Consider the following 23,169-nt stretch of genomic DNA (forward strand, 5'->3'; position numbering starts at 1 on the left):
AATACCTAGATGTCTTACAACAGCTTGCTGGATTTTGAAGTATGCAAGCTTCCATGACTTTCTGGTCATTCGGACCCATAATTCTCTGTATATTTACATCACGGCAACAGTTTAATTCACACTAAAGACTGCAAAAATCAAAGCTTAAGATACATTTTTATGATAAGGTAGTATTTCCCAGTTGTATACAAGCTGCATGAAACAGTACATACTTAAATCAAACAAGCAGCTGCAGCTGATCCAGAACGCTGCTGCCAGAGTCCCAACTATCACCAGGTAACTGGACCATTTTACACCAGTCCTCAAATCACTACACTGGCTTCCTGTTAGTCAAAGGATAGAGTTCACAGTCTGACTCCTGGTCTACAAAGACCTGAATGATCTTGGACCAAAATCCATCCTGGACTTATTATCTCCATGTGAAGCATCCAGAGCCCTCAGGTCATCAGGGACAGATTTATTGTGTGTTCCCAGAACAAGAACCAAAACTAGTGAAGCAGCATTCAGCTATGATGCTCCTCACCTGTGGAACAAACTGTCAGCTCTTTTAAATCAGGCCTGACAACCGTATTGTCTGCTGCTGCTTTCTCTTAGATGCTCAATCTGTTTTCTTGACTTTTAATGCACTTTTAAGCTTCATTTCTATGATTTTAATGCCTACTTTCAAATCCAAAGGTCAGAGAGAACTGATGCTGGCATTGTTCACATGAATATGCTGCTTTGCTGTATCACTTTCTTTTGACGTCAGTAAATCTTATTCTCAACCAAAGTCATCTGAGTCTCTAGAGTGTCTGTCTGCCTCCTCAACCTTCTATCGACATCGTAGAATTTCCTTAATCTTTATAATTAATTTTAAAGTTCTGTGATGCATTTCTTTGCCATTGTAAAGCATTTTGAATTGCCTTGTGTATGAATTATGCTATTCAAATAAACCTTCCTTGCCTTACTTTGTAAGGGCAGCTGTAGCATGTACTTAAAGTACAAAGAAAAAGTATTTAGAATTTAGACAGCAGTCAAAGATCTGGATAAATGAAAAAGCCGCTGCTCCATCAGGACATACATTTTACAAATTTTTATTGATGACAACCTAGAAATTATGTCTTTCAACCCACTGCTTTCCAAATAAATTCAAAAAAGGTGGATATAAACAGATTAAATAGTCGTAAGTGTTCCCTTCGCATTTACAACTGTGTCTGACAGCAACTGCCTGGAAATGAACTCTGTTTGACTTAGTGGTGACAACAACTGTAGTAAAGTTGGATCTTCTAGGAAAAGGGGGAAAGTTTAGCTCGGTCTTTAGGTCAGTCAGTATCAAAGATGTGCTGCCTGAGGTTTAATTTCAAGTCTTCTAACCACTTCTGGTGCTATATGACCATGATAATCAGCACAATGTTTGACTTTAGGAATTAACAAAGGTTAACTACGTCCTGTTATGCATTTTAGGTAAAAATGCTCAGGCTAATACGTCTTCCACCTACCACAGTTGACTTCGTCCTCTCCGCTGTCACAGTCCTTCTCTCCGTCACACTTCCAGAAGATGGGAATACACTGGGTGGTTCCTGCTCCACAGCTGAACTCGTTCATTCGGCACGTCCTCATGTCTGCATGGACAAAAAACAAAACAAAACAGAAACCCAACATCAGAACTGTATTGAGTTTGTTGTGACTCAGTCTGCCTGCTAAGAGTCAGTGATGATCAGGCAGCTTTGACAAACACACAGTCAAAAATCAATTCCGGATCAAAAGTTGGAGTCTTCAAAAAGTTTTCAAAAAAGAGTCTTCAAGCAGCCTTCAGAGTCTGATGCAAATAATGTTTATTCAATACAGGGGCTGTAAGAACAAACATGAGGAAAATCTGGAGATTTTAACCGACTACATCATCATTTATACCTATGCAAATTCCTTCTAAACACTGCTCTTCCATTCTGGAAAGCCACAACCCATCGTTTTAAGACCCAATCAGAATGTATAGGAGCGTGACCTAAGTTTCAATTCATGAGTGCAGAAGAAAAGAGGTCATGCACTTCCAGTCTGGTCGCCTTATATGGGCTTCATGGGCTTCCGTTGGGTTGCCGCTTTCCACAGGATTATTTAGTGTATTCATAACTTCAGCTGACTAGTTTGGTTTTCCAATCTTATCATTGTTTACTCTGAAATTTGACCTATACATCCTATCTGTCTAATTCTAGCATTTGTTCAATCTTAAAATGCCACAACAGGTAGATTCCCAATTTGGGTTTATGTCTTCTTTTTATTTGTTTGTTTCTTCGCATCTTGAGATGAAGATAAAGCGGTTGCTGGTGCTTTGGGAAAAAGTAAATAATACAAATGCAGTGAACATGGAGTTGAAATGGTTCATGTTGGCTCTGTCCATTCCTCATGATGCAAACTGTGGTTACTGCAACATCATACTGGACATTCCCATAAAACAATGCAAGTATTTGGCAGAAATTAGGCACTTGAGTCACATTCGTGTCATTTTCTGTAGAATATCTGTCAGAATTCACCAACTTCTAGTGGAATTTAAGCATGTCAATCAGAAAATAAACACAGCAGACTCCAATAACTCCTCTGATTCTATTTCCAAAGGACACTTCATCTGCATATCTGGGACTTTTACAGCAACGTTCACGCTCAGTATCTCATTACCAATTCTGATTTACCACCAGAATGAAGCTTGAGATTTTCTGTTCACGTGTTTTTTTTAATGTGAAAAATGTCAGAAACAAAACTCAACTCCAGGCGGGTTCCAGTGTGATACTTATGCAACCATATAGAAAAGAAACAAAGCAGCGTTGTCTTGATGTATCGTGTCATCACGCAGCTGCAGCTGTCCAGCTGTTGGCTGTTGAGTGTTTTCCTCAGTGACAGCGGAGCCAAAAATAACAGGAAGACGCGGAAAATTACTGACTTTTGTGCTGGAAAGAGTGGAGAGCTTTGGGCAAAGTTACCTGTCAAAGAGAAAGATGCTTCACTGAGGTGTGATGGCAAACACAAAGTCCTCACTTCTCAGTGCCCTGACATCCACAGAGCTGCAAGCTGTTACATAATCCAGTTTACTGGAACATCAACAGCTGAGATCCTCAAAATTTTATTTATATAACAATGTTCAGGTTTTCTATTAAGTTTACAGGATAAATATTTCCTCTCCTGACATTTAAGCAACAAAAAGTCCAGCTGAGTGCAGTTTTTTTAGCTTCACAGAATGAATGTAAGTTATTAATTCCTGCATTTTTGATCTCATTTGCTTGTTAATTTAATAAAAAGGAACTTTAGATTCAACATAATCTCTTATATTGACAGAATAGCAAGCATGAAATGTGACTCATCGGCATACATATTCAACCAACAGCACTCGTCTCCATAAAATTTCAGCTCCAAGATCTGGGTTTGCCTCTTATCCCTGCGATCTTCCACTGCGGGGGGAGATAACAAGCAGCGAGGCTCATAAAAACTGGCAGCGCTGTGATAAGAGCTGCTCGGCGGAGTGGCGGATGAAGGTGAATTGAAAAGTGGCTCCTACAGATGTATGAATTATTGACTATGAGAATTGTAGTTTTGTTGATAAGCCAGATGATGATACGCTGCCACATTTCTGAATTCAGTTTGCTGTGTTAGACTCTCAATGACTCGCTCAAAGAATGACGATGCAAACTCGTTTCCTTGCACAAAAACTCTGGCTGGGTGTTGATTTTGTGCGCTCCTTGACAAATTCAAGGTCACAACTCACAGCAGTTGAACCAGTTTAATAATTAATCTGTTGAGTATTCCCTAGGGATGTCATGAGGTGCAGTACTTCTGTACTAAGTCAAACCAAAATCTTGAAAATGTGCAGCTGTCATAGGTAGACAACTGCAGATTACGATTTCTCCACAAAGGCATCAGGAATTGCAGGTGGACCAATAGGTCTGCTGCAATTTGTGTGGGTCAAAAATCAAACAAAAACATACTCCAAAAGTTGAGTATGGAGATACTGAATGTCAGGCACTTGTGTTAGATGCTCAAGTCAGAATTTAAACTGTGTCACATTAAGAAAAAGAAAAGCACTGGGTGAGATGGAGACAGATGATTAATCAATTAATCGCCAGAATAATAGTTAGAATACTCGCTTATTCAAACAAGAAAAGCAGCCACAGAGCACAGTACTCCACCAAAACTCTCAAACCTGTCTTAGAAGCTCGGAGACAGAAACCCAGATCTAAACGCAGAATTCAAGCTGAGGAAGTGTCAGTTGTTACTTTAAATTAACAATATCCTCACATTTTTCTAATTGTCTTTTCACAACATCACCATGAGGAAGATGCTGAGCAGATGGCAGACCAAAGCAGGCCAACAACACAACTATATCTGAAGCTCTATACAGGAAGCTTATTTATTACTCGCTTTTTAAAAATATTGATATAAAAAAATATGGCAGATGAGCGCTACAGTAGATAGAATACATATAAAAAAACAGATATTTTTCCACAATATTGTTTTAAATAACAGTAATGTATTTTTGTGTTACTTGAAATGTCTATCCCTAGTTCATTTCAAATAAATACATTAATTTCACTACTTATCATGCAATGAGTCCTAAAACATGAACTCCATCTTGCACTTTATATTTTTCTTACCTGTTAATATTAAGTGCTGCAATTTTTACAACTACAATAACCTGCTGCCATCTACAATGATCTCCATCATGTACAGTAAGGCACTTTTTTTATCCTTATTACTTGTTTAATTTTAACCTGCTGCTACTTTCAGACATGTACTAATTTTAGCTGTCATTGGTTTTTATTTATCTGAATGTTTTTCTCGTTTTTTAGCTTTAAGAGCTGGCACTGGTGAGGACTGTTTTTTCATTTTACTATGTATGTAGATACTTAGGAACATGACATTAAAGGAACCATTGGTAGGCAGAATCACAGTTTTACCACAGACTACCAAAGTTCTGCACTGATAACATGACAGCTGCACTAAGGACATTCTGCAAACATCAGTGAAGACATATGAGTGAACTTTCATATTACGTTTAACAGCAGGCATCTTTAACCCACCCAAAAAAAAAAACATTACAAAGGGCAGAGTAGAGGAGGGCGAGCAGATGTAACTGTAAACAATTCAGGAGTAAAAATACTAAAAGAGAATCTAATTTGAAGTCCATTTCTGCTTGATTTAAACCCTAGTAACTCAACAGAAACCAAGGATTACTTCCTTAACAGCGACTTAAATATGAGCACAGTACAAGTCCTTTACACAGAAAGGTAACACACACTCACACACACTAGCGACTCTACTCCCTGCTGCCAAGTCATGTGTAACAGCTGGTCAAACAGCGCAGTGATATAACAGTAGACGACTTGACCGGCACGTACACCACTGCAGCTATGACTGGAACTTAACACTTTAAAACACACACACACAACAAACTGGAATGCTGTTCAAGACCTTCAGCTGACCGACACACTTTTCCAAGCAGGAACACACACACAAATACACAAACACACACACAGGTTGTAGCTTTAAAAGCACACAAGCGCAGCTCGACGTCAGAAAGCTGCCAAGGCTGAAGACTGAAAGACCAACTGGCACAGTAGGACGTTCAGGCAGTCACGTTTTCTATGTAGAGATTCATTATTATAAGAATAACTATTTATAAAGCACCTTTTGAAAACAGAGATTACACAGTGCATTGAACAACAGAGGGCCAGTCAGTCAACATGGTGAAAGTTACTCAAAATAAATAAGTCTAGCAACATCAGGTAAAATTTAAAAATGCCACGTAGAAGTAAGGGAAAGAACAAAAGAAAATAGAGGGGAAAGCCATAAAGACAAGGCTAAAAATGATAATAATATTAGTAAAAGTAAGTAAAATAAATACAAAATGAACAATGAAATAAGTTAAGACTAATTTTTAAACTTCAATCTTTAAACTTCATAGTTCCTTTGTTTGGTATGCATCCTAATCCTAAGCTAATGATACACTTAACTTCATTTTTCTATTTATTTGACTGCTCTGCCTCGTCTCCTTATGTTTTGCTTGATTGTCTGTGTTTATATGTTTTGACTGTCAAAGCACCTTGTGAAAGCTGTTAAGGGTGCTATATAAATAAAGTTATTGTAAGTTTAAAAAAAATTGACAATGAAAATAGATGAGAAAAAAAATACTAAAAAATAAAAATAGCTGGATAAAAAAGGCCAACTAAGAGGAAGTTGGAATTTTAATTTTCGTATTATTTTGCAATAACAAAAGATTTATTTGAAGTTGAAACTGAGCAAATAATTAATCTGTCATGTTAAAGTGGCATAGTGATCCTAACCTTGATTTCAAGAGCACTGGGACTATTTACACAACAGTTTGGGCTCACTTAGAAATGTCCTTGTTTTTGAAAGATGAAAATAACATTAAATGAATCATAAATCCAGTGTAGACATTGCTAATGTGGTAAATGACTATTCTAGCTGGAAACGGCTGACTTTTAATGGAATATCTACATAGATATCATGAATTCTGTGTTCTAATGCTACATTATGTTAGCTAATGGTGCTGAAAGGCTCATTGATGATTAGAAAACCCTTGTGCAGTTATGTTAGCACATGGATAAAAGTGTGAGTTTTCATGGAAAACATGAAATTGTCTGGGTGACGCCAAACTTTTGAACAGTAGTGTACATAACCCCTTTGATTATTTAAATTTGTCAGATTCTATGGGATAATTTGGACATTTTTCTGGCAAAAAGTGGTGCAAACACATATAAAAATAATCCACAGTGTGTGTTTTTAAGTGGTATGCCACCAATTCATCTCTAGAAACACTCCAAGGTTGCTTTATTACACCAAATCCAGACTCTGAAAGTTGTAATGAATCCATTCAACCAGCTCAACCTTGTGGTTTGCATTTATGTTGTTATGCAGTTACTGAGAGGTTTGACGGAATGAATGACAGAGCAGATGGTCAGCTAAGTTGAAGGTTATCTAAAGAAGGTTTGACTAAATTTATTTTAGGATGAACCAAAGCTCCATCAGATATTACTGCAACATGAGAGCAGAAGAACTGAATCTGTTGTCCATCGGCTTATCCAACAATTGCTTTTTGCCCACTTTATTTGGTCTAAAGCTTCTAAACTCAGTGGGATCCTTGGTGATACCAAACAGCCGGCAGCTTTTCACACCTCGCCTGCTTTAAGGACTCTCCGACGAGCACCACTCTCGTTCTTTTTGGCAGATTGCAGCAGGGATTTGTCCCGACTGCAAGATGTACTGCTGTTTTCTTTTCTGCCAGAGGTGAAGATTTTATTTTCTGCATTGTTTTTGAGTTGTGTGCGCTCAACCCTGCTGTGCCGACACACTGCAGCAAGAAGCAAAACGCCGAGCCGGTAGTACAACCCCGCCACAAACACCTGAAACCCTCTGCTGCCCCGGCAAACATCACTCCACAAACACTGAGAAACCAAGCTGCTACTTTATATTCATGCTCTCAAGAATGCTCTTGGAGTTTTGTTGCTTTCCCGCAACAAAACTCCACTGGTGCTCTTCTCATTTTAGTCTCAGAAGCAGAGTCTGCACATTTTCCTTTAAGAAGTTAGAGGACTAGTGGTAAATAGCAATAATAGCAACTTTTCTGGCTTTGTCAATGCTTTTACGGTGATGCTGGTCTATTTACTTATTTCCTAATGATATTTTCTCCACTCAGTTTTGTTTGACTTTTTTTTTTACACTGCTCAAATATCCTTGTTCTTATTTATTGTGGATGATTGTAGCAGTTAACCAGCTGATTTATGCATACACACAGAGTGTTGTTAAAGTCGACTCTGGCAGGAAGCAAACTGACTACATTAACTGTGAATAATAAAGGCCGGTTACATTTCTTCCACATTATGTAAACAAGCGTAAAAACATCACTTTTTAACAGCAAACTGCAAGCATTTGTTCTTTTATTTGCAATTGCTGTGAGGGAAGTCAGCGGATACATATTCATTTGCTGCACCATCACATAGTGCAGCTTTAGCAGCAAGGGAAAAAAAATTTAATGACTAAAATGGGATTTGTTGCACAGCTGCACATCCTGGCACAAAGATTTTTTTTGGAGTAACAACCACTGGGAAAAATCTGGGGTTCAAAATGGACATGAAATAAGATTGTACTCAACATTACAAAAGTAACTGTGTAAAAAAAATGTATGTAAAATGCATCTTAAGGAAGCATTTCCTATTTCAGTGACAAGAGTAATGCACAAATTTTGACCAAACTGCCAAAAATTCATACTGTTTAAGGAGGTTATTCTTCTCATTGTGATTTCATTGACAACCCAGAGTCCTCCTTTGTCCAAACCACAGAAAACCTACCCAGGAATTATTCTGATTCTTAAACACTGTGAGCATTTACATCCCCATCCTCACTCCAGATCTGGACCATATACTGCAGCACCTACACTTTATTCTAAACCTGCGGTGATTAAAGTCTGCGGATTAACCCAATATGCACAATGCAATAACACACAAAAAACAGAGAAACAACATCATTGAACACAATTTAAACGTTTCTTCTTGGAGTAAGTATTTTTCTGAACTACACTTTCTTTATGTCTTCAGAGGACTTTTCTTGAAATTGATTTGAGCATTCATGTGAAGCCGAAGAGCGAAAACATCAAACCAACAAGTGGTTGATGAATCGCCTTCATCTTCCCATTGATGTTCATCTCCGTACCTGAGCAGACGCCAACATTCATTTGTCTTTACCGCGGCGCAGATGAAAGATCCTCATTAAAAAGTGAATGTAGAATAACGCTGCCCGTCGTTACTCATGTCTTTGATTCCAACGAGCACCTCAGCGAGACCTCTCATCCCCGTTCTACCGTTTAAAAGCACAGCAGCCTTCCTCGGTTCCGTTTAAACAACTTATTTATTTGACAGGACTGCTGGCTGGGGACTCCCCCTCGCTGCTTATTAGTGCCTCGCTGAATTTCTGCAGCGGTGTAATAATCCATTAGGCGCAGCAGGAAGTCTCCATCATGCACTCTCCGCTATGGTCACATATCTTGTTTGTAAAATTCTGCGACTGGCTGCTCACCCGACTCAAAGAGTAATCCGCCCAAAGCCAAACTGTTTTCATCCCCGTAGAGAAAGTTTCCACAAGTTATAATGTCAGAGGTGGAAGCAGTGGTCAGAAAGTTTACTTGTATAAATGCAAAACTTCATTTCAGTACAAATAGCCTAAGCATGACAATATTCCCTGTGCTGAATATAACATTTTTGTTGTGTTTGTTGACAAGGATATTTTTGCTTTTAAAGTGCTGAGTGCAAGTTATTTTAAAAACCTTACCCTGTATAAAAATTAATGAGTCACTTGAAAGTGAATAACAATAATAGTATGTAACATTTTGTTTTTGACGGGAACATTTTTGTCTTTAAAGGTCCCAAGTGCAACATTTCTCTGCATAAAGAAAAGAATGCATTAGAATCAATATTGTTCTTAATACACATATTGTTCAATGACACCTGGCAGATGATTAACAAAATAATTTTCCACTTAGCACTTGCTGTGTGGAACATAAGTCATTTTTTCAGCTTTTTTTTTCATAAAAAAACAATGGCATTATGTAAACAAACTTGCATGTAAAGGGTTAAAAAACTGAAAATTAATAAATTTTTGGTTATTATGATCAAGACTCACGCATATTAAAAGAAAATAGTAATTAAAAGTGGAAAATAATATTAATTTGTAACATTTTTGTCTTTAAGCTCCTGGGTGCATGTTTTTTTTTTTTTTTTAAAAAAACCTTACTCTGCATAATAATAATACATCAGAATCAATGTTGTTGTTAATCATTGACACATGCCAGATTGTGATACTCAACAGAAGAATTTTCCACTTGGCACTTACAATACAAAATATTAATCATTATATATAAATCTGTCTTTTTTCGTCATAAAAAAACAACACAAACTAACTTGCATTTAAATGGTTAAAATCCTAACCATTTAAATGCAAGTTAATTTTCAGTGAAAATTAATGAATATTTGGTAACTATGATCAGGTCCGGTGTACTTTAAAAGAAATAAGGCATTAAATGTGAAAAATATTAATAATACATACAATGGCATGTTAATAAATGGGTATTCAAAGGGTCAAAATGCTGAAAATTAATGAATATTTGGTATTTATGACCAGGACTCATGTATATTAAAAGAAATTTAACATTTGTTGGCATAGTTTTTGATGTGGATATTTTTGTCTTTATGGTCTTTAAAGTGCAAGGTTTGATTGTGTTTAAAAAAAAAAAAAAAACACCCTACACTGCATAAAAAAATAACGTATCAGAATCAGTGCTGTTGTTCACGACTGACACAAGCCAGATTGGGATAATAAATAAAAGGATTCTCTACTCCAATAATTTTTTTCATTTGAAAAGGACAAACAACTGTGATGTCATGTAAACAAACTGGCATTTAAAGGGTTGAAATCCTGAAAATGAACAAATATTTGGTAATTATGATCAGGACTGGTGTACATTAAAAGAAATAAGTAATTTAAAGTGGCAAATATGATAAACATGTAACTTTTTTGGTATTATTTTTGACAAGGCCATTTGTGTCTTTAAGAACCTTGTTTTTAAATTGATACCTAGGGGGTAAGTAATAAAAAGTTAAACATTATCTTTGCTGCACCACATTTCTCAAGGTCAAAAATGAATCTCGATGCTGAAATGGGATAGAATCCATTATACATGTCCCTGAAATCATTTGTTTTTTGGTCTTTTACTGTGCAAACGGCTTGCTTTCAAGTCTGTCCAGCATAAATATTCATGTGAGACCAACACTGTACCAAAGACTGTTTGCTTCCAGCTTTTCTGGCTGATTCTGGAGAAACTAATTTAAAGTGGAAGAGACTTCGACCACCTTGTAACTGTCACTTCCACTATAACACAATCACACCCTCAGACCAGTTAAGTGACAGGAACGTGAGCCTAAACAGATCGGTTTTTACATCGGTTTATCCTAGCTGTTTGGGGATTCACCCTGAACCTCTGCTCTTCCCTGCAGTCGGTGTCTTCGGTAATTAAAGCTGCTCACATTCTCTGGGCGTCTGGGGGGCACATGTACAAGCCCCGGTTTCATACTTTAATGTTCATCATGTTGTGCCTTGTTAAGCTCTATTTATGTGCTTTGTTGCCGTGTAAACCCCCAAACGAACCAATTTCTTCAGAGTAATTTATAAATAACAGGAGCGGCTGACACGTCCCCTCTCTGGTGGCAGATTCAGCAAGAATTATCATCAATCATCATGCAATGCATTTACTCAGCAATAAAAAAACGTCAGTTCTGGGGCTCCAATCAACCTGAATCTGGGTGACGTCTAGGTTGATTACGTGGACCATGTTTTATGCTTTAAGACCAATTCATAGTGTTTGTGTAAGCAGAGAGTTTCAGACAGCGGATGTGTGAAACAACCCAACCGTGGCTAGAAATGGAAACCAATGAGAAAGTATCTTAAAAGGCAAACCAGTAAGCATCAACGACTCAAGAACATTTCCCACTCCAGTAAACTCCCATTCACAAAGCAGCAGCTCCTCTGATGAACTCAATACTTTTGTTTCTCAAGTCATTATGTCATTTAGTAAATTCACTCCCAGTCAGTGTGCTGGTGGCCCTTATTGAAAAATCACCCCCTACTTCAATAGATTTAGGTGTTAATACTAGTTCTGAAGAGACTTACAAGCTGTTTGGACAAAGAAGGCCAGGAGGTTCATTCACCAGTGAGCTCGAGTTGCATGATTATTTTGATTGAGTTGTGATAGGAGTGATATTTGTTAGTGAAGCAGGAAATACATTTTCAGCTAATGGTTTTGGTGTTCATTAGCTTGTTTTAGTCAATTTTTGACCCTTAAGGCATTCTGATATCCAGTATTTTCTGCAAGTAGATCTTTATTTTCTTAGTGGTATTTAACTTCAGCATTTAATATCAAGTGTACAATGTGCTGTATGCTTTGGTAATGTGCTATTATTAGGTTTCAAGTGTCCACCTGCTTCACCCTAAAAGCCCCGACTAAAACATGCCGTCTACCAGACAGCAAGGCTTCAGTTCAGCTCCAATACAAACCAAAGTCATCGTCACTTCATACGCTTGTCTTTCTATACATACTACAATCAGATGTATGTCTGATATGTTTGGCGAAAGAACATAAAAAGGCAAAAACAAAGTGTATGTGACCACTTACTGAGGACAAGATGGAAGGGAGGAAGTCAAATACTTCTGGCAAGTGTCTGATTTGGCTCTAAATGTGAAGATAAAGGCACTTTAGAGCGCCAAATACTATTAATCTACCTTTTAAATATAGTCTTTAACAAAGGCTCTATTCTCTCCTGTTTGTGTAAAAGCTATAGCATTCAAGATATTTTTTTGCTTTAAAGCGAAACTGCACATTCATGAGCAATGTTTCAAGATATTTATCTTCAATAGAAACATGCAGACAGGAAGTAATAGTCAGGATAGAGATGCCAGAAAAAACAGAAAGGGAGGTATTGTTGGTTTTAACGCTGGACATTGCTGCCTGCTGGGAAGTAATATGTTTAAGGTAAGGTCTTGGGAAACCAAACTTGTAAGACAATTAAGACTCAACTTGATAAAAATTATGTAGTTTCATACATTCCAGATTGAAAAAATACATTTGATAGGCGATTTGTTTTGGAAATTGCAGTTTCTTACAACAATATAAATGAGTAATAACAATGGAATCACACCTGTATTACCACAAAATAACAGACTGCACAGACAAAATATTTACACTGGTAAGTCTCACAAAAGTTGGAAGAAAGTTGATTTTTAGCGTGCACTAAACTGAGTAAGTCAATCATTTTCAGAGGTATGAAAGCTTTGATGAAACACCTTCCTGATGGGTCTTTTTCGACAAACATTTAAGTAATGAAACATATCTGAAGTCTGGCATTGTTGAGAAGTTTCCATTGTCACAAGTTCACCAACACAAAATGTGAGAGTAAGCTTTATCAGAGAAGAAATTTCTCTACTTACGGCAGATTTCTAGGCTCTCGTCCGACCCGTCCTCGCAGTCCGGCTCCCCATCGCAGTGCCACCTCTTCGGTACACACTGGCCATTGTGGCACACAAAGTCCACCTCTGCACAAGTCTTCTTGACTGTAATGTGGAAGAGAAAATAGAGGTGGAGTCATTATGTAGGCCTCGTGTTCTTTAATAAAACATCTCACATTAAAGAAAGAGAAACACATGAATAATAGAACAGATTCATGCTAACGCACACATGAACATGAGTTTCTGTTCACCCGACCACAGCTTCTTTCTTTCTCTCTCAGGTGAAAAGGTCACAAGTTTACACCCTATTGCCTTCTGATTAAGCAAACCTCACACGTTACATTTGCAATTAGAATGCGTTCTATACAACCCTCTGCTGTACTCATTATCCATCAAAAGGGGAAGATGGAAAACATCGAAAAGATTTTGTCGGGAGATTAATCTTGCTCACATCAATTCAGACATGACATTCATGCTGTACTATACATTCATTAGAGATACAACAAAGAGAAAAGCTTAAAAATAAAACTAATTATGGGTTTCCGAAGCATCACTGTACTGTATTGCGCACAATTAATATCAGTGTCATGGCAATAAATATAAACTGCAGGGTTTAAGATAAGCTTTCCCAGCTTTATTGATCATTAATTGAGGAAATTTTTCACTAAGAGTTGCGAGCTTTTACCTCCTGTAGCTTATCATGACATTTACGTATGCACATCATAATTACAATCAAGGTTCTCAGGATTTAAACTATAACTTATGGCAAGAAAACAATCATTTAGCTTGATTTCTAGTCATCCCTGATCTTGTGAACGTCAAGAAAAAAAAAAAGGCTACTAGGTGAAGCAGAAAACACAAAAGGGTCGAAATTATCCTTCATGGTGTGTCAGGGAGAAAAAATTTGGAGGTTTTCCAGGATGTTTGAGGGACTTCAAGTCCGTACAGCAACACAAATCCTCTCTGCTCTCAGTAATTCCATGTATACAGAGGGATGAGGGAGGCACTTGAGCCTTTCCCTCAGTTTCTCTGACCAGAATACAAATATGTGCTTGAAAAACAACCAACTCTGATTTAAGCCATGACAGCAGAAAGTCACAGTGGGACTCATTATCAACCTTCTTTTTTTTTAAATTAATTAAACCTGGATTCTTTCACGCATGTGTGTGAGTGCCTCACTTCTGTCTGGGCTGAAAGTTAAAGAGCTCTGATTTCCCAGAGAACGGATAATAGCTGAAGTCTCAAATGCAACAAAATGTCAGCGAATAAGAGAGAAAAGAAGGAGGCGAGCCGATCACGGTTTCATCGCCACTCTGCTCCTGTTCAGATGCAAATTGAACAACCTCCACCTGCTACCGTACATTCAATTAAGCATGTGAGCCTTCAGTTTACTTATTATCTTATTTCCTGCAGGAATTTCATGTATACTGATCTGTAAAGGGGATCCACTGGGATTCATTTCCTTTAGATCACCTTGCACTACAATCAGCTGCTCTTCTTCTCGCCATCTTCCTCACTCATTTTCATCACTTGTTCTTTCCTCCCTCCCTCCCTCCACTAACATGTGACCCAGATAGATGAATGTATTGGACACACACATGCACACACGACGCCATATTTAGCTCTGCTCTATGTGCCACCTTCCCATCACCAGGTCATTCGGTCCCGAGGGATTCTGGGAAGGCTCCCGGTGGGGCTCGGCTAACGTGGTAAGGTTGTGAATGTCATATGACGAATCTGACATGGGAGTAAATGTGAAGAAGCAACAGCATAAGTCATCTACCATATCCTGTGGGACCTCACCAGATGAAAGGAAAACAGCTGTACACTGTTAGCCTGTATAACTGGAACAAAAGGACAAAATTAAATGAAAAAAAATCATGTTTAGCACGCATTCATGATTTTATATACCATTTGTTCATGTCATTTCTGTGATGTATAAACAGAATCCTTGCTAGGTTGTGCTTTATTAAGGGGAACTTGTGTAGATTTAAGAGTGTTTTAAAGGACATAACATTGTTTGGTATTAAAATTCATCATAGTCCAATTGCTAAAATATAGCACTGCTATTTGTTAAATAATACAGTTAGCATGCTACTACTTACAGTGGTGTTACTGTTGGCCATTTGAATAAACAACTGTTCAGCTATAGTTGCTGGTTACAGTCATAAGAAAGCACCTACTCCACCAAGGCTGCTAATTTCCCCATATGACATTGTCAGAAATGCAGCACTATTTTTTTTAGAAATGCAACATTTGTTTGTTATTGATGATCAGAAATTACGGCAACATAGAATGTGACCATTTAATACAAATGTACCCACAAACAAAATGACCTTGCGCTGAGCACAGACGTGTATTATGCATGTGTCTGTTATGTACGGATTTTGAATCACATGACCTAAATACGTAGCGGGCGGCGGGAATTGATGGGACTCAGAAAAACTCCCACAATTTAATCAACTGTTCCTTGTATCATTTCTGACGGATAAGTCCCAAAAAGTCAGCAGCGGTGGATTTGTAGTAGGATCACAATCATGTGATCATCAGCAGGCAGCTGACGTAGTGTTCATTTGTTGTCATAGTTACAGTGACGTCGTGCCACTATCTCGCAATGATACAGAAATCTTTAACAAACCGTGGATCCAGACTATAAGCTGCATCACTGCCAAAATCTAATCACTTGGTCCTTGTCTCATTTCTGACCTTCCCTGAAAAATTCATCCAAATCTGTTTGTCCGTTTTTGACAGAATCGACTTTGACAGAATAACAGACAGACAAATGTACGCCGATCGGCACATAACTCTGCCGTGTTTCTTGGCGGAGTAAATATAGAATTTCTTTCTTCTTTTTCTTTCTTTTGTCCATTTCATTGCATGGCATGCAAATGTTTTTCGCCCTCACACATTACTACAAATCGACTCCATTTTCTTCACATTAAACTGGATGTGCAAACACCCCGACAAAGATGAGTTTCCACAAACTTAATACTTTAAATACACAATTTTGTTGTTGTAGTTTGCCATCTGCAAAGTCTCCAAATCTAGTCAAAAATGGAATTAAATTATTCTGGGCCACAGGCTGTCACAGCCAGCTGCAGTTGTAGTCGTCCATCATCATTTCTGAATAACAACGATGCACTAAGTGACACTGTCTGCATTCCAAATCACATAATTTTCTTGCGCAACATTAAACCCCATGTACTATGAATATTTTGTACATTTTGAAAAAAAAAGTGTGCAATATAAATGATTCACATGTACAAGAATGTGTGCAATAATCCTGTGAAATGTTGTTACTTTGCATGGATTATGTGCAATATTAATATCATCTACATATGGAAGAATCTGTACAATATCAACAGCAATTGATATTTCTTGTTTATTTTGTGACTGATGTATTTATGTTTTGTAATATTTTTGCTGCTTTCACACTGCAAATTTCCCCGCTGTGGGATTAATAAGGGCTCTTCTTATCTTTTTACTTTCAGTACGTGCAGCAGCTTACCCTGCAAAGCAGATATTGTTGCATGCAGCATCCATACAACTGGGACACGCTACATCATCATAATATTGCGCCTTAAGCTTTGACCATCTTGCTCATATATCTGTCACAGTCTGCATTGTGAAATCACCTGTTTGTGCACGTCCTCTGCGGCTCAAGCTTCTCACTGAGCCAGACATGTACGTGATGTATTTCAGTTGGATTGTGGGTCAGAATGTCCAGCAAAGCATGCCAGCTTGCACACTGCAAAACGAGGCCATGTGTAGTAGGACATGCTGTATTTTTTTATTTATTTTTTGCATACTGCATTTGATATAGTATGTATGGTGCACTTTATAGTATGGTAGTCTGGGAATTGGAATGCACAGTGTCAAACCAAGCATTAATATTAATCTCCAGCTGAAGTCCTTCAACATCTTACTGCTTAACAGCTAGTGGCATCTGTTTGGGCAAAATAACAAATCTGCTGTTAAGAAGAAGGAGCCCAAAGATTTTACTGTTACATGTCTCTGTTGAAGAAATGGGTGAGACTAAATTCAACATCAAAGAATCAGAAAATAAATGTAAGGACACCAGTGTAAAATGTTAATCTGGCACCCTGTGAGGCGACCTTTAAAGATACAACTCAGACTCAGTTTCCAACTTCATTTACATATTGTTCACTTTGCCAGGGAAATGCGCTTAATTGCAACCAAGACGGACTGTCATACAGTCGCCCACGCTGCACCAAAGGCCACATAAACAGTAAACAAAACACATTTCCAGTCCAGCTACAGCAGAGAAGAAATTGAAATGGCAACTGATCACACAGGAAGAGCAGCACAGACTGTAATTTGGGTTGTGATTCTTACTGCTACAGAATCCCAGGAATTTACCAAAACCAAAGGTGTATTAGTTCTTCTCTCTATACTTTGAGTTTTCGACCCTTTCTGTACATATACATGGCTTTGTAACTCTTTAAACGGCTCACAAATATGTCCTGTGATTACCTAAAATGGACGGGAGCTGTAGTCAGTTATATGAAACAGATAAACTATTCATTTTGAGGGACATAATTGCAATTTTCACCATCCTACTTGCATAAACAACATTTCTAAACCAACAAAGAACTGCAGAAAAGGAAATAATTTCATATGCCACCCACCCAGCTCAACTCCCCACCTGTTCCAGTGGTTACTCTCCGGCAGACATTATACATCACTGCTGTCCAGGAAACTGATTCTAAAGCAGTTTTATCCGCACTACCTCCTGGCATATCAGCCTATCACTCCCCCGTAGTCTAGACTGCTTTGTTGTGTGTACTGTATTTGATGTATTTTTTTCATTTGGATTTATTTTTCACGGAACTGTGCTCTCTTGACTGAACCACAAGCTTTACTGTGCGGCCATTAAAGTAAATTAAATGGACATTTGGAGGACTAGTGGGTATTTCCATCAGCAGGATGACACACGTGGGATTAAGTCACAATACAGTGTGTGTTCACAATAATATATGAGCATACCACCTAGTGCAGCAATTTGGCTTAAAGATTTGTTTCCGGATAACAATGGAGCTCGACGGCATGGGAGTATGAGATATAGACTAGGCTTTTTGACAGAATCTGTTGGTTTTGGTCTCTGTGAGATTTGTTGACATAAAAAAGTGGCAGATTATAGCTTGAATATACATATAAACCAGAAACGATGTGTGTGGTGAAGAGAAACCACATTTTAGTGAGAATCAAAGGTCTGTTGACTTGTGTGTTTTAAAGCAGAGACTAAAAGTACAGACTACAATCGCTTTGTTATGGTGAGCAGCATTTGGAAACCATTTACTTCTCACTGACAATGTTGTTTAAGCATCCCCAAATTTAATTAGAAACAGCAACACAACCATAAGGACAAAATGAACAACCTTGGGCTCCATGGACAAAAGACATCTGAGAGGTTTCTGAAATACAATCAACCTCCTTATTACAGTGGAGAGTGAGATTTGAAAAACTCAAGCACAAACTGGGAAATTATAGTAAATAACAGTCTCAAAACAATGAATTAGTGACACTGATGTTGTTGAACCTTTTCTAAAAAAAAATAAATTAATAAAATTTCAACAGCAGCAGAAATGAAGCACAACAAATGCTTTGTCCTGTTTAGTTATAGTAGTACTGGGCAGACTCTTCATTAAATGCACCAAGCTTGGTAATAGCGCTACTGCAACAAAAACGGTCATATGTGACTATTTTCTGAGGGTGAGCAAGTTCAAGTTTCATGGAGTTGCGGTTGTGTGAGTGTATGATGATCACAAGGTGGATCTGGAGACACTCCAGCCATTACAGGCAGCTACTGCATTAGATATTGCAGTTGAAAGTAGTACTTTTTCTTCTTCACTGGCTCAGAAACAATCAGTTTAACCATTACGGTGTTCCAAAGATGAAACTATCTATAGCGGATTTTGTTAAAAAAGAAAAGTGTGGAGACAGAAATCTGACTTGGACACATCTGGTGATAAATAGTGCAGGCAGGAAGATCTCGACTGAGCCAGTTAAACAGAAAAAGTAGCTCACTACACTCAATCATGATGGTGAACACAGTGCTAGGGCGAAAATAGTGAAACTGGTATTAACAGCGATCACAATTTTGGCTTCCTCTAATCAAGCGAACATGATCAACTGTGGTACTGGAGTTTAAAATGCAGTCCAATCATAGACTAGTTAGATTACATATTTTACAACTTTAAGTCTCAAATCACTGACTCTTTACATCAGTGCAAAAGTAGGGTTTGCAAAGACAACTATTCATCAACATGCAAGTTGGATATACAGTTGTGGCAATGCGTTACCAAAATACAGGTGTGGGGTATATAAATATGGTTCTTTGCTACTAGCAAAAAAAAAAAAAAAACTTAGTCTGAAGCCCTGAGTTACCTTTGAAAAATGGTGCTAGTTAACTTTTTATAGATACAGTGGTCCCTCCTCTATCGTGGGGGTCACGTTCCAGACCCCTCCATGGTAGATGAAAATCTGCTAAGTAGCAACCATGCTTATTTTATTATTTATATATATTTTAAGGCTTTATAAACCCTCCCCATACACCACATAACACCGCAGAGCAACACTATGCCCAGCGATCAGACGTCTGTGTGAAACGGACCAGGCTGAAGATGCTAAACGCTGCTACACATGGGAGACGGAGGAGATTGATGCTACGGCTGCTGAGCCAATCAGCTCCCAGCGCTGTACACTACATATTTTATAGTTAGTCTAGTTAGTTTAGTTAAGTGTTATGTTGTCAGGACCGTGAGTGTGAAGTGTAGTGTGTTGATGACTCCCTGCCATATTTTCTTTAGCGCTGCTCTCTGTGTGTCAAAATAAAAGCACCTGCCAGTTGCAGAGAGCATAAAAGGCAGATATCCTTTCTCCAGTGTCATTCTTCAATGGCGCTTGCCACAATAATAAATATATAAAAATACCTACACAGCAAAATCCTGCGATAAAGCAAAAAATCCACAATACAGTGAGACCACGAAAAGTGAGCCGTGGTATGGCAAGGGACCACAGTACTGCTTAATCATCACAGTATAACTTCAGTGAACAGAATTTCAGGGATATCGATCTGTCCAGTTAGGAAGTGTACGGGACTGTGAATTCCCTGCTCAGTGGGTTAATAATTTAGTTTTTCATTGTCCAATCATTGATGTACACTGCGTACTTTATTGAAAACAAAATCACATAAGACTGAAGTGCTTCTTTGAATGTTCTGAGCAGCGTATTTCTAACTTGGTCCTTGTAGAAGTTGCTACAGGAAAGAGGTTAACTGAACACAAACATTTTTTGCAGTCTTGCTCTGTATTATTGTGTTTTACTCCTACATGTGCATCCACTGCTCTTCCATACAGGCATTCATTCTGTGTGACAGTGTTCATTTCCTCACCACAGGAGTTCTCGTCGCTGCCGTCGGTACAGTCCTCGTCTCCGTCACACTGCCACACGGACGGGATGCAGCGGCCGTTTCCACACTGAAACTGACTGGCTTCACATTCTGTCTTAGTACCTGCAAGAGAAGACGAACACACAGGGCGCATGAGGTAAAACTGAAGTGATTACAGCTCTAAATGTTCTCATATTCATCATTTACTGCTTGAAGTGTAATTTGCTTTTTGTTTAGTCTTAAAAGGGCTCCCTGCAGTGCAGTAATTTCAAGCCACACAGTACCGTCTTGCACTCAGAGGAGCCCCACATTTTGGATTTACACACCAAATCCTCTTGCCAGCTTGTTGCACAACTATCAACAACCACCAGATATGTGAAAAAACTTGCACCAAACTCTAGCTAGGCGAGTCACAACTTGCTCTAGAAAAGCTACACCTTTACAGCTCTATTAAAACCAGTAAACTGAAGAGAGTTGGACGTCATTTTTACAGGCACACAAAGACAAGTAACTGAAGATGATGCAGCATCAGTATTTAGCTGAGAACCGAGTCTTTTTGTCCTGAAAATGTTTAACTGTTTAGGGTTTAGTGCATTGAATGTCTTTCCAACAAGAAATAAAGGAAGTAGTGGAGAAATGTTTCAAATATTTTAAACATAATTATGAATTTTGGTTTGATAAAAAGATTAGATCAGTAACTTTTTGTTTATGGTTCCAGACAAAGAAAAATAATTGGATGGTAGATCAACAACATTTAGGTCAAAAGAAGAAAAAAAAAACTGATTAATAAATTAAGCATCATTCGGTTCTGAAATACTGTTTGGACAAAAGACATTTCAACAATGGAACTAGCAGTGAGCAGTTTTCACTATTTTCTGATGTTTTGTCGACCAAACAAAACTTTGATTAACCTGAAAAGGCTTAGTCAGGTTACTAATTAAAGCACAAATTTAATATTGACTCCTTGGAACAAAAAATGCCATAAAAACTGCTTCTGATGGGTTTAATAAAATTAAAAAATTTAATTCAAGACATTTTTAACACCACATCGAAGCCACTTTAATACAGTTTTCATATTGGCTAAAGTATGAAAAGATATTAAGCCGGTATGGACCATTACTACATTTCTAAAGTACTTCCCAGTAATGAAATTCACAATCTGGACAAGTGGTAAAAAACAAATGATGGTATAACCGATGATTCATTTGAGAATTTAGCTAAAATCAGCACCGTCTTATGAGTTCATCAGCTTCCTGTCTACTGGAGTCAGCAGTAGCGTCAGCATTGGCTGCAAGTCTGATAATACAGACTAAAAGTCCACAAAAAAAGCACTAAAGGGCCTCCTACATACACAGAAATTGCCAGAACAATCCCACTTGAAACATTAAACATTCACAAACAGCCTGCAATCAGACACAAAACACAATACATCTGACTTGACTACTTCTGACAGGCAAAATTAAGTATTTACTGCATCTGTAGTTTGAATTTAAGACTCTCTAAGGTCTTTTCTGGGGTAATTTAAGTTGGATTTTTCAAGATTTCCTTCACAAAGAGTCAAAAAAATGCAGAAATAAAGAAACAAAGCAAATATTTCTTCCCCCATTTCCAGAGTTTCTTTTAAGAGTGTAGTGTGCGCAGTTTTTTTTTTTTTTTTTTACAACAGTCTGTACTAGTCTGTCGTACTGGAGGCAGTGACGACTTCAGCTCCTAAAATAACACAGTGTGACCTTGGCGCTTGCTTTAGTCTGGACTGTGTGTCTGTCCAGGTGCATAAATGGAGCGCAGAGCTGTGATAGAAGCCCAGGAGAGGTCACAGTTCTGGCTGAATCACTGCTGCTGAGAGGTCAAATACTTTTCATTAAAAAAACGTTTCTCCTGCTAAAATATTAAAGAAATTGCAGGTATTTACATCAAATTTGTATTCTTTACAAGGATGGAAGATGCCTTTTAAAAATCAGCATTCAGTCACAGTATTCCCATCATGAAGGAAATAGTTTAAAGTGGGTCAGCTGCTCCTCTAGAGAGAAACAACACACACTGATTTGGACCTGAAGAGCTTCGGGCCTGGAACTGAACACATGACTGAAGATCTGCATGAATGATTTGTGCACAAGTTAGAAAATGGACGTCTCCACTCACCATGTAGCGATAGTTTGACATTTAACACAAGGCCAAGATAAGGAAATTCTTGTACCAGATATTGCTCAGGAAAAAAAAACAATGACATGTGAAATGCAACAAGACATAAAAATGATGTTTTCATCAATTAAGCAATTTTAAAATGCTGGTAATTAAGTCAAAGAGGCATAAAAACACCACTACAAAACTGTGCATTATTTCAGATGATCAATACACTGTTAGAATCTGTCAAAAAAGGGTAAAAACCTGGCAGCAAGGGTGCCTAGGAAAAAAATAAAATGATAGAATAGTGTAACGTTCAAAAACTATTTAAAAATTGGGCTAATGGCAGCAATTATCTGCTAAATAATAATCTAAAAAGAGTGTAATTTAATTGTCAAATGTTGAAAAAGAAAAAATTAGCATTTGTAAAAACAATATCCGGATACCATCGTATCAGCCCTAGTGAAAATAGTAGCAAAAATCTGTTAAATAATGACATTTTTGCAGATTTAAATTCACTAAACATTGTGTAATTTAACAGTCAAATTTGAAGAAAAAAACCTGCATTTGTAATAGGAAAAAAAAAAGATTTTTGATGTGGA

At 37.8% G+C, this 23,169-nt stretch overlaps 1 protein-coding gene across 2 annotated transcripts in view; it reads right to left on the bottom strand.

Moving 5' to 3' along the window:
• vldlr (very low density lipoprotein receptor) overlaps nucleotides 1-23,169 on the bottom strand; it is an 82,176-nt gene that overhangs the window by 46,677 nt on the left and 12,330 nt on the right. For both annotated transcript variants that reach the window (XM_023289440.3, XM_023289441.3), the window contains exons 2-4: nucleotides 20,447-20,566; nucleotides 13,015-13,137; nucleotides 1,479-1,601 (exon numbers count right to left, since the gene is read on the bottom strand). In XM_023289440.3, coding sequence (XP_023145208.2) covers nucleotides 1,479-1,601; nucleotides 13,015-13,137; nucleotides 20,447-20,566 — 366 coding nt within the window. The remainder of the gene's footprint in view (nucleotides 1-1,478; nucleotides 1,602-13,014; nucleotides 13,138-20,446; nucleotides 20,567-23,169) is intronic.

This window comes from Amphiprion ocellaris, chromosome 17 (assembly GCF_022539595.1).
Source record: "Amphiprion ocellaris isolate individual 3 ecotype Okinawa chromosome 17, ASM2253959v1, whole genome shotgun sequence".
Lineage (NCBI taxonomy): Eukaryota > Metazoa > Chordata > Actinopteri > Pomacentridae > Amphiprion > Amphiprion ocellaris.